The 12,556-nt window shown below is 42.2% G+C and overlaps 1 protein-coding gene across 1 annotated transcript in view; it reads right to left on the minus strand.

The window, feature by feature from the left end:
• Positions 1-659: 659 nt before the first annotated feature.
• The window catches only part of b4galt5 (UDP-Gal:betaGlcNAc beta 1,4- galactosyltransferase, polypeptide 5), a 44,021-nt gene continuing 32,124 nt past the window's right edge, over positions 660-12,556 (minus strand). Inside the window, exons 4-9 of the mRNA XM_056233328.1 lie at positions 10,545-10,672; positions 9,201-9,317; positions 8,738-8,925; positions 8,526-8,648; positions 1,434-1,535; positions 660-878 (exon numbers count right to left, since the gene is read on the minus strand). Coding sequence (XP_056089303.1) covers positions 731-878; positions 1,434-1,535; positions 8,526-8,648; positions 8,738-8,925; positions 9,201-9,317; positions 10,545-10,672 — 806 coding nt within the window. The 3' untranslated portion in view covers positions 660-730. The remainder of the gene's footprint in view (positions 879-1,433; positions 1,536-8,525; positions 8,649-8,737; positions 8,926-9,200; positions 9,318-10,544; positions 10,673-12,556) is intronic.

The following is a 12,556-nucleotide window of genomic DNA, read 5'->3' on the forward strand; positions in this document are numbered from 1 at the left end:
GACAACCTGTTTTAGTGGAATATACATCAACACGTGAAAGAAAACTTTGCTTGTCAAGCCATGTCATGGGGTCATAATGTCAAGAATCATAATCTCTATTGTATGCGTTTGCCGGTAATAAGCATGTTTATATTGTACAGCTAAAAGGACTATGTGAGGTGTTCGTTTCCACACAAACGTGTGATGTTAGTAGCATCTACTGTGAGTATCAGTGCATGCTTATTTATTATACATTTAATAAATGTTTTTTTTTAGTTTTTATTAGTTTGATATTCTAACACACAGATCCAGCTGTGTTTGTTTCTGGCAGAGGAAAGGGCATAGTCCCCAAACCCTGCAATGGCTATTCTGAAGTGGTTTAGCATAACTGCCATCGACCTGTCCCACAACTTCTCTCGTTCCTGCTGTAAACATGTGACTTCCCCCTGGAGAAGTCTGATCAGAAGACACACCGCACCGTATCTGATCGGTCCGGCGAGGGAAAACCAGCGGATGGGGTTTGGGATTCCAGAACAGATCAATTTACATGATAGACAGACAGTGGATGAGTGACAAAGGAAAAATAAAAGGTCAAATATGGTGAAATTAACACAAAAAAAATATTTAAGTAAATGAAAAAAGAAAACACAAAAGGATCTGTGGAATCACCCCCTTTCCTAAAAAAATAACTTAAATGGATAACGTGGTTTGGCATGTGGCATGTGTCTCTCCGGCCGTCCCGTGTGTGATGTCAGTAGTCAGCGATGGGCGCCAGGTCTCGACTGAGTGTCACTGACACATTCGTGTAAAGACTCCTCCGGGACACTAGAGGGGAGTAATTCAAGTTATTCAGGCCATCCAGACTCTGTCTTTCCTTGGATCTACGAAGCAACTTGTATCTGAAAAGCAAAAGGAGATAATGTGCATAAGTCTTCAGCAACCAGTCGAAAACTGAAACTTGACACATGGGGCCCTATTTAATGAGGGAAAAAAGGTTGACATGGTCTAAAAGGGTTGTCTCTATTCTATAAATAAGTAAATAGCAACGTGCTAACAAATGCGCTTGAACACACACCTGGTTTTCAGACCAGCAGCCCATGGGCCATTGCATTTGCTATTTAAACAACGTGGCGCTGGAACTGAAAATGAAAAGTGCGTCGGGCTGAAACTAGCAAGAAACACTCGCTTCGTGGCTGGCGCTGCATTGCACCGGGTGTATGATAGTGTATGATAAGGCCCAAGAATGATTTAGGAAGGATTTACACAGAAATTTATCCTGCTCATGAATAAGGCCTAAACTTACAAAAGATTGGGCCTTTTTTCATTAAATACAATTCAATGCAATAATGAGAATCATGACATTCTAGAACCCAACAATCCGTCCGACATCTCCAAAGTGGAAAAGGACTACATGGAGACTTCAGACATTTAGAAGAGGCCTGTCCTGAACCTACCTGCCCAAAAACTGCACTTCTCCTCGGTGGTGGTGTGGTATAGACATGTAACGGCCGAGCTCTCCATGAGGTCGACTCACTTTGTAGCCGGCGAACTGAACCCTGAAAAGAAACACACATATTAGTGTCAACAAAGTCTCAGGCCACCGCACAAACTATCAAAGTGTTTATTTACAATATTTACTATCAACTATTTACGATACTCTATAACTACTCTATTAACTATACTCTATAGATGCAACATCATGCAAAAGCAATAGATTTTGGTTACAATAGATTTGGCCATGGTTAATTTATTCAATGTTTCATAACGGGGGTTGGACAAAACAAAGTGAGCAGTGTTTGGCTATCCTTACAAAAAGAAGTTTATTCAGCCGGGCAATTAGTGTACGTCTTTAAAACTACAGAGAGAATATACTTTCAGTCGACTTTTTATATGAAATATACTTACATTTATATAAGTGTACTTGGTTTATACATATAAACCAAGGTATATTTGGTTTATAAGTGTACTTGGTTTATACGTATTTGGCCCATACTTGTACTTAATCTTTTGATCGAGATACATGGTACATCGGGGCTAAAGCCACACCTTCAGAAAAATGTGCTTTTCACTTCTCCCATAGTTAATTATTTTCATTACACGAGAGTCGATGTTAAACCTCATGCTGATTTGTACTCGGCTTTCGCCAAGATAAGCACAAACTAAGACGTAGTTTTACAGTAACCTATGCTTCTCTCTCTCCATCTCTCCATCCATTTACGCTTCTTTCCATTTGGTGGTGTGACTCCCCTTCTGTCCGGCGTTAACGACTGCAGTGTACTTGGCGCGTCAGTACACACAACGGCTGCAACTACAGTGTGGTCTCCCCAGTGGACCAGCACGACAACCGTCTGGATTGAGCCGAGTAGGGGACATCTCTAGGGTCTTCAAGTGGGCACCTTCCGTCCTCAGTGTTTCGTCGACTAGCCCACGACACCTCAAGAGGGCTCGACAGTGACTCTGGCATCCCAGAGTCACCCCCCTCCGTCCCCCACTCAACTCAGCCCAGCTTACTGACCTTTACATCCCTCCTGCTGCTGAGGTTGCTCCTTCCTTGTAGTTCACATGTGACCTAACCACAATCTCACAATCTCTCCGCAACCCAACCATACGCGCCAACCCGTTTGACTAAGGCTGTCGAGCCCCACTGTCTTCGTTAATGCAGTTTCAGTGGCAACGGTTCCGTATGGCATACTACCTACCGCAAAACACAATATTTGCCCAAACACCAAACCTCATTCACGCAATATACACAGGAACGTAATAACTGTAATTACTATGCAAACTATACAAATAAACCAACAGACTCTTCGAGTTTTTCAAGAATTCTACGAAACCGTAGCATGGCGGCCTGCACACAGCCAGCCAGAATCTTTCCGTCTCAACCACAGCCAGTTGCTGCTCCTCTCTGCGGCTTCAGATAAGTTCTTTACTGTGTGACGCAACTCTTGGCCACTGAATCCGACGTCTCTGAGGAACCGGGTTGTAGAGTGTGCCACAAATCCTCGACAACCCACTTCCACTGGATAAACCTGAACTCTCCATCCACGCTGTTCTGCTTCAGTGGCCAGATGAGCATACCGCAGTTTCTTCCTCTCATATGCCTCATCTACCGCATCCTCCCATGGCACTGTTAACTCTATCAGTTCAGCAATGCGTGCTGATCCAGACCACAAAACAATATCTGGTCGTAGGTTAGTGGTGGCAATCTCAGGTGGAAAAATAAGCCGTTGATCAAGATCAGCCAGCATTTTCCAGTCCCTAGCAGCTTCCAGTTGTACTGGGCGAGAATTGGTTTTAACACCTTTTCTTGGTGGTTGCTCGCCTGGGCTGAGAAATATTGTCTTCTGTGTGTAATGTTTTGCTAGAACGGGTGGCAACTTATTGGTCATGTTGCGCTTGCCTTCCAATGCTAAAGCCAAACATCGCAATACTTGGTCATGGCGCCAAGTAAACCAACCTTGCCTAAGAGCCACCTTACATCCTGTCAAAATGTGCCTTAATGTGGCAGGTGAGGAACACAAAGGACAAGAGGGATCCTCTCCTACCCAGAGGTTTAGGTTCTGTGGTGATGGGAGAACATCATATGTTGACCTGATAATGAAACTGATCCTACTCTCTTCCATTGACCAAAGGTCTTGCCAGCCCATCTTGCGTTGTTGCACACTCTCCTTTCTCATCCACTCTCCCTGCTTGGCCTGGGAAATGGCCTTTATACACCTCATCCTCTCCTCCTGCTTTCGCACCTCGTTGACTACCAGCTTCCTCCTTTGAGCTGGGCCTACCTTGTGCCATTTAGGAGGAGCTAAACTGAGCCCAAAACCCCCTCTTCCATGCTGTACCTGTCCCACAATATCACCAATTTGAAGGGCAGCCTTTGCCTCTACCACAGATTTTTTTGCTGACCACTTCCTACCAGTTTTTAACACAGGTGCTGCCTCCCTTACACATTTGTCGCGTGACTCTACTAAGGTCAATTCCAGTCTGACCTTGGCGCACTTAAACTCCTCGGTTAAAGCAGAGACTGGCAGCTGCAATATTCCTTTACTATAAAGTCCCACTCTGCTGAGGCAGCGTGGAACTCCCAACCATTTCCTGATGTATGAACTTATTAACGCTTCCAGCTTATCCACTGTTGTCAAAGAAACCTCGTACTGAAAGCACCAGAGTTTTAGTTTGCCTGGTAGAGCACAGCTGTTTCTGCTCTTCAACCCTTCCACTGCTTGTCGTCTAACTTCTCCCACTCGAACTGTGTCCTTTAGATCCCCATTGTACCATCTCACAAGACTCTTCACTGGCTTCTCAGAAACTGTTGGTATTGCCTCACCACATTTACATTTATGGAGCAACACATTTTGTGTGCAAATAAATAATGAAAGTGGTTAATATTGTTTAAAAATCGTATAAATGTATGAGGTTGTGGGCGGGGCTGGGCGGGGGTTACCCCACAGACACACGGGGTAAAACCAGCAAGGGGCAAAATAAACACAGTATTTATAAGCAAAGTATACTTTAATTTAGTCCTAAGAAGTATGGAAGTGGTACACTTACAAGTATACCAGCAGTTCATTAATTCTAGTATACAATATTTAGTATACATAAAATATACTCTTCACTATACTGATGAAATGAACTTAAAGTATAGGTCTTCTTTTTTTTTAAAAGTAGTCATGTAATCTCGAAATTGTGACCCTCTCCATGTAAAATAAAACAGTTCTCTTACGAGAGGTTCTCTCGTATTGCGTAAGTTGCTTACGCTACGGGTAAAGTCATCTTTTCTCAAGATCTGAAGCCAAAAAATTATCCTTAATTTTGTATTTATTTTCAACGCAGTGCGGCGGACAGCAGACCATAGCAGGCTGTATAAGCGTGCTCATTGGCTGTCCTGTGGCAACTGCAGCAGCCTACCGGTGAGCCCTGCATGACGTCACGCCCAATGAGGGCGCTTCGCACCCTCTACGCATCACACCCCGCCAGAATGGGAGTGGCTAGCGTTTATAAAGAGGGGGTCAACAGGCTGAACTCTGATTTTCATCTCTTCAGCGAAACTCTTCGCATCGCTGGATCTTGAGAAGCTACCGCCGTCGAAACAAGTAACCAAGCAAGCTTAGGAAGAGTCTGAAAAAAAGCCGCCCGTCTTCACCTCCTTCAGCCGTCAGGGCGCTGAGAGTTTACATCACGCGCTCCGCCGCCTTCAGGCGTTCTGAGCAGCTCTTTGTTTCGTTTGGAGGGCGCACCGAGACATAGCCCGGAACATAGCCTGTCCAGATGGATAGTGGACGCTATCGCAGCAGCTTATGCATCCAAACACCTGCAGTGCCCTATGGGCCTCAGGGCCCATTCCACTGGAGGCATGGCTTCGTCGGGGGCTTGGTCCAGCGGGATTTCTATTCACGATATTTTGTATGGCGGCAGGCTGGGCCTTCCCCGCTACATTCATGAGGTTTTATAACCTGGAAGTTCCCGCCTTGCAGGCTAAACTTTTATCAGTCTAAGCCAGGGGCGTCACTAGGATTTTCATTTTAGGGGGGCTAAGCCCCCAACATGATTTTTTTTTTAAATATAAAAAAAGGTAACACTTTAGTTTAGGATCTAAAGATCACTATTAACCATCTTCATTATTAACGATGCAAAGGCACGGTTTTATAATAACTGTGATCCCAAATGTGAGATAGAGGAAATAGAGGGGTTCGGGGTCTCCCCGAGAAAATTTTGATTTCTCTGATCTACATTTGTGCATTTTAAGATGTTCTGAAGGTCAAAAAACTTGGATAGTGGGCAGCTGATTATTTTTCTCTCCACATCAGCATCACACTCTTTTTCTCTTTGTTTTTATCTTGCCCTGTCTCTTCCCCTCCTAAAGCTGAGCTTTGACTGATAAAGGCTTTTCATTTTTGTCTGTCAGTGAAGAAAGTAAACATAGGGTCAACTGATAGGTTGATTTTCCCTATGAATCATTTTCTCAGAACCGTTTATTTACTGAAAGCTACTAAATGTAATTAAGTTTATTAAATGCATTCACAATTTGTAGGCTACACATTTATTATTGATCTTATGCCTAATATAGGGCCGTAGACAGGGCTTTATAATCACAGAGGTCCTAAATTTGAGGGTGGTAGGGGGTTCAAATTTTTTATTTCTCTGATATGTGCATTTCAAGATGTTTGAAGACCAAAAAAAAGGATAAGAAATGGCTTTAAAGGAGAACTCCGGCGCAAAATGAACCTTTGGTCTAATTACACATTTTTACCTAGTCAACCGTTATCTGAGATTTGTTTTCATGATTATCGAATGTAAATAGTTTTATCTCTAAAAACAGTTTAGCCTATAAAGCTAGTATAACGCTAGTATATTGGGCATGGAGTAATGACAAATAAAAATAGCTTGTTAATACCACTAACAAGGCTCAAAATAGCCCCACACTAACACGGTAGCATAATGAGGGTCCCTACCTTCAAACCGAAGCATTGAGAACTTTGTCAGTGTCCAGACAGTTTAATAAGAAGATATTTTATACATACAGTCAACTTCGCGTATACAGGCAGAAGCCATCTTTGGAAAACAGTCTCTCCCAGTTGATCTACGAACGCCGATCCAAGTGCGCTGGTGAGATGTGAACGAGCTATAAGTTGTGATAAAGTGAGCGCGAACAGCAGGCTTGGATCGGCGTTCGTAGATCGACTGGTAGAGACTGCTCACCGGTAGGCTGCTGCAGTTGCCACAGGACAGCCAATGAGCACGCTTATACAGCCTGCTATGGTCTGCTGTCCGCCGCACTGCGTTGACAATAAATACAGAATTAAGGATAATTTTTTGGCTTCAGATCTCGAGAAAAGATGACTTTACCCTTGACTTACGCAATACTCGTTCCCTCTTCTAGAGAGAACTGAGGTTACGTTAGGTAACCGCAGTGGTGGGCCGTCAGAGCCAGCAAGGCCTTCTCTGCTGGCCTAAACACTATCAGAATCACTGACTTGCACTTTAATATATTTTTTCCATGAATGAGTATTAAATTATTCCCAATAGTTCATTCTCTTAATTTCATAGCTTTTCTCTTGGTTGCGCTGCTTCCAGTAGTGTATGTTTATTTTAGTGCTTTTATCCAATCATATTTCAGCCATCATGCGTTGCCAGGGTCAAAGAAATCTGCCTTCAGGCCTTCAGAATCGACAGTGCGGGCGCCTGTAGCTTGCAATGAATGGCAATGAAAACGTTGCTTTAACCAATCAGATAAGCAGTCAGATTTAATCAGCCAATCAGATTTCGATTTGACTGCAGCGGGGCCATCTAGCAGGCATACAATAACGTCGGCATTTTCACGTTCTTTGATTGGATGCTCAGAGCGCGTACTATTACTGGTAGTCAGTAGGCTATCCGCATCTGTAGCGAACTGCAAACTAAAATATATTCCTGTAGATTTAATAGTTTTTCAACCCACAAATTAATGTTTCTTTCCCTCCTTGACCCCCAGCAGGTTCAAACCTACCGGAAAAAATCCCTTATTCAGCCTGAGCTTAAACGCAGAGTCACGGAACTCTTCGATCTGTCCGGGTAAAAACTGACTAATGTAAGTTATGCCACGAATGATTTTGAAGGCAAAAGTCCCGCTGATCTCATTGCTTTCGTTCAAAACTCTGTGTGAGAGCATGGGACAGCTGTACACATCGTCAGGTTATGCGGTGACTGTGTCCACTGCTTTTTTCGAGCAGACACTCTATAAAGCGAATTAAAACTTATGCTAGAAATATGACGGGACTCGACTTTCAGCATTAGACTCGTTATTGTTGGAACTGAAACGCACAGATAATTTAAGTCTTCCTGAGGAAAGAAATAAGGATGGATTTTGTGTAAAAATTAATCAGTAGTTTTGGTGAGTATAATGCTTTTTTCCCCGTGGTGAATCTGATTTTCTTCTTAATTTTTCTTTTAAATTTATGATCGAAACTTAATTTTTTTTCAAACATCCATACTATTGTAACCATTGAACGACAAGATAAGGGAGGCTCCGTTTCTGAACTTATAATCGGAACGCAAGAACAACTGTACACAAACAGCAGAACTCACGCGCTCGTTTCTCTCTAACGTTACCGGCCTTTTCCAAACTCACCGCATTAACCCAATAACTGCCGGTGCAAAATAAAAACAACAATTATAGCGTCTTTGCGCTGCTACACTATTAAAAGTTATTAATTCAGGTAGGACAGAAGGCCTAGGTGTGAAATGCACGGCCCGCCACTGGGTAACCGAGTACGTTTTATTAGGCTAGAGATATGACTGGAGATATGTTTATGACATATTGAAAAGTACTATTCATCTTTTATCTGTAAACCATCTTAATTGAGGAAAAGATTATTGGGAGCAGCTTTAACGGCCATTGTCAGTAATTACTTTTATAGTATGTACTATAGATTTAGTGGGATCCAGATAGTCCTGTCCGGGAAGCATTACTGTCAGCTTTTACAGTCCTCTGGGAGCGTCTCTTCGGAAAAGACATGAGATCATAGTGTTGCAAAACCCTATTATGTGTTGTGAGGAGTTTGGACGTGTACCTGTGCCAGAGGTCGTCGTCTTCCCCTCCCCAGCCCCAGAAAGCATTGGGAAAGCCGTTTATCTTCCGGAACTGATCCGCGGTCATCCCGCTCACGCCACCGAAGAACTCCTCATAGGGAAGCCTATACAGGTCCCAGAGACAAATAATTCACATACTGAACAGCATTTCAAAATGGCATGCGAGGAAAACAAGTGTATTGTGGAAACTTACATGTAAGAGTACTTGTTGAGTTCGACTGCAAAGTGTCGTGGCATTTCACCACAGCCATAGTAGTTGCGGTCGTTCTCCAGGATGTGGTCGACATCGTGGAATATCACGCAATCCCAGTTCAAGTCCTTCATGGCCTCTTTGAACCCGACATTAAACAGCATGGCACGATTGAACGGTTCGTTTCCGGCCTGTACAGACACACACACACACACACATCCGTCTATTTACTTCCTGTCCTTTACTCTTAGCACTATTGTAAAATGACTGTTTGACAATAAAACAAGACTATTTTAGTGCTGCCCATGACAATGGCAATCTTGCAGAAGCACATATTAGCAGAATGAATTTGTGTCAATCATTTTTAGAAATGGTGTGTCAGTCCAAACTTTGTGTGTGTGTTTAGAAAAGCTAAGAGGACACCGCAGTCTCAGCCGGTGAGATTCACTCGCTCTGTTACTCTCACCTGTTCGATGACGTAGACGCCGAACTGCAGTCTCTGTCTCTGCAGTGCTGGGATCAGATGCCGGAAAAGTATCGGGAGGTGCTCAACGCGATTTCGGAAAGGTACCAAGATGGCCACCTAAAACATGTGAAATCGGAAAAACAACCGCAAAAATGAGGAAATATCAATTCAGAAAAAGCACTTGAATTACCTGTGTGTTCAACATGTGTGTGTGTGTGTGTGTTAGGGATGTACACTGAATATTTAAGATATATTTGATGTTTATTTGGTGTTTTCTAAAGGCTGTCCCAATGTCGCATCTGATTTAAAAATCACAAATATAAATTTTGATTCATTTCCATGAAATAGTTATTGTGTCCATTTTAATGAATTGTGTCATTACACTGATTCACTGACTAAACTGCTTCATTACTCAGTGTTGAAGCTCCCATGCAGCATTTTTAATGGTTTTAAATTGATGTTTTTATTTATTTATTTGTAACATATAATAATATCCCCCATTTTCACAGACAGGGTTTAGATTAAGCCAGGATTAGGCCTTAGTTTAATTAGGGCATTTAAGTAGCTTTTATAAACGTGTCTTAGAAAAAAACATAACTGATGTTCATCTTGAGACAAAGCAATGCCACTGCTATATTTTAAGATTTGCTTTCAGTTAAAACAGCTCAAACATGCATTTCACACTGTGACTATAGCCCTAAAGGTGCAGTCTGTAAGATTGACAGCCAGTGGTGGAAATAGACACTGCAGTCCAAATTAAAAATATCGGAGATCGTTGTTTCTCCCGCCCCGCCTCCTCAGACTCGACGGTTTGAGGACACGCGACAGGAACGACCGCAATGGACAATGCAAATTGGCAATGTACAGTATCACAGACCAAAACAAAAACAAACACTCCAGCCTGGAAACGCACTTTTCACAGTAAAATAACCGGCCGTAGAAGTGATTTCTCAGAGAAACGAGAATGTGAACTTAGCATGTTTCCTCAATATATGCAAACATATTATGGTATTTTTAGTAGAGTGGAAAAGTTACATACAGCTCCTTTAAGCCTCATCTGTGAAACCAGGGGAAAATGTATTATTATATTGAAGCAACGAAATTAAACAAAAAATAATTATTGTACTTCTCGCATAAAGCATTTTAAATGAACTTGGCAACTATTGCTGTTTGCAAATGAATCACTCTGACCCAAATGAACACTATTTTGAACACCGAGTCCCAGTGTGGTTTTAACCAGATGATGCAACAACCTTTTTTTCCACTGGTTGGCATCTATGACCACAACACTTCTGAAGAGAAAGTTGGCAACAGAGAGTTGTTTTAGGTTTCGCATTGACTAACCTTCCAGCGTGGGAGACAGTCGTGAGGTTTCCAGTGTCCTCCGAGAGAAAGACTCGTATCTGCCCGGTCCAGAAGCTTCTCCACGTCTGATAGAGCGATCTCACTCATGTTCACCTTCAGCCGGCCTTCTGACAGACAGAGGAGAGAATACTCATCAACAATTATTTATGTGATCTTATAAGCACATGTGTAGCTGATGACACCAGGAACACGCACAAGCTCTGTGTCAAAACCTTGTGGAAACCTATTTTCAAGTGGACTTATTTGATTTGCTAGCCATGACAGCCATATTGGATGTCGGTTTAGTTTATTATTGCACATTATTCTACGGGGCTGTTGAATGCTTGATTCTGTGTGGTTGACGAATGTTCTAAGGTGTGCAATTATTTTCAGGGAAAGTAGTTCCAGCAGGTCTTAATTATTGTTTTGTGCCACAAAATTACATTTTATTATGGATTATGCATGTATTAGTGACTATGGAAAAGCACATATCACTTACTCACACTCACTCTCCCACTCAAACACACACACACACACACACACACACACACACACACACACACACACACACACACACACACACACACACACACACACACACACACACACACACACACACACACACACACACACACACACACACACACACACACACACACACACACACACACACACAAGTGTGATGTCAGCGCTGCTCTGACGATTTTATCAGTAAAATTGTTTAGCAACTTCTACATGACGTTTCTCAGTGGTGAGGTGCAGATGAACGTAGTTTCGCTATTACTAGACGCTGGTGCTGAACACTGTTAAGAGACACATGCTGAGGTAGTTCGCACATGCTTAATCTCTTTCTCTCTCTCTCTCTCTCTCTCTCTCTCTCTCTCTCTCTAATACTGCATTAGTCTGGTAGTATCAGTGGCTCAAGTCTCTGTTACTAACTCTAAAATGGCTTTTTGTAATTAGCAACGGTGGCGAGAGATGAGATGCGTAAGAAATTGGTCCCACACACAAGAGCGTTTCAAGGACAAAAACCTGTGTGCATAATGTGCATAATTTTTCTAATAATTCATTATTCAGTCAATTATTCCTTACATAACCGGCCTCAGGGTGAGATTAGACCGTCCTGGATGATTTCCATGACGCGGCTCTGTTAATGGTTCTTCGTGGTCTACATTTGTTCCATCAGCAAACACAAAGCGCAAACAGAGGAGTCTGATTCACTGATTCACTAATGATTTACTCTCATTACTCTTTACCTAAAACGTGATCAAACTGATTCCAGTTCGCATGGATCCGCGGAAACGTCTTTAGTTCTGTGTTATGCCGGCCAGACCAGTAATTTGGCGATGTCAGTTTGTAAAGAAAGACTGCGCACATATATATTCAAACGCGCATACCTATAGACTAAACGAGTAATATGCATGTGCACGCTGTCAGCGTTTTCACAGATTCACGGTTTTGAAGTTTACACGGAGATGATAACGCTTTTCAAAAATGTTCAAAACTTGCACCAAACGCTGCTGTCGTGCAAATGAACGGCCAGAACGCATTAGAAGTTTTCTGTTTTCTGTTAGAACGGTGTCGTGTTAGCGGCCCCTAAGTTAATAACTAATGATCGTTGCGACGGAAGTGAATCAATCAAAACTAACTTTAGCTGGAAAATAACTTTATTCTAGAGCTGTCATAAAGCCAACACAATCTCTGTTACTTTAATCTCCTATTATCACTGTAAAGCAGCTTTGAAACAGTCCATATTGTTAAAAGCGCTATATAAATGAAGGTGACTTGACTAATGGGTTTTAAAATCTCACTGATTGAATGTGTCAAGGAGAAGATGTGTTTTCATCACGGGTCAGATTGACTAAAACTATTTTATTTTCAGTATTTTAAGTTCAGTATTTTATTGATAAAATAAAATAAAATTCTGTATCAAAATGTATAGGCAAGACAAGTAGTTTTAGGCATGGTTTGTAGGGAATTACAAACCTGCGCACATATATTCAAACGAACAT

The sequence above is a fragment of the Rhinichthys klamathensis genome, unplaced genomic scaffold, assembly GCF_029890125.1.
Source record: "Rhinichthys klamathensis goyatoka isolate OS25496 unplaced genomic scaffold, OSU_Roscu_1.1 h1tg000368l_1, whole genome shotgun sequence".
In the NCBI taxonomy this organism is placed as follows: domain Eukaryota; kingdom Metazoa; phylum Chordata; class Actinopteri; order Cypriniformes; family Leuciscidae; genus Rhinichthys; species Rhinichthys klamathensis.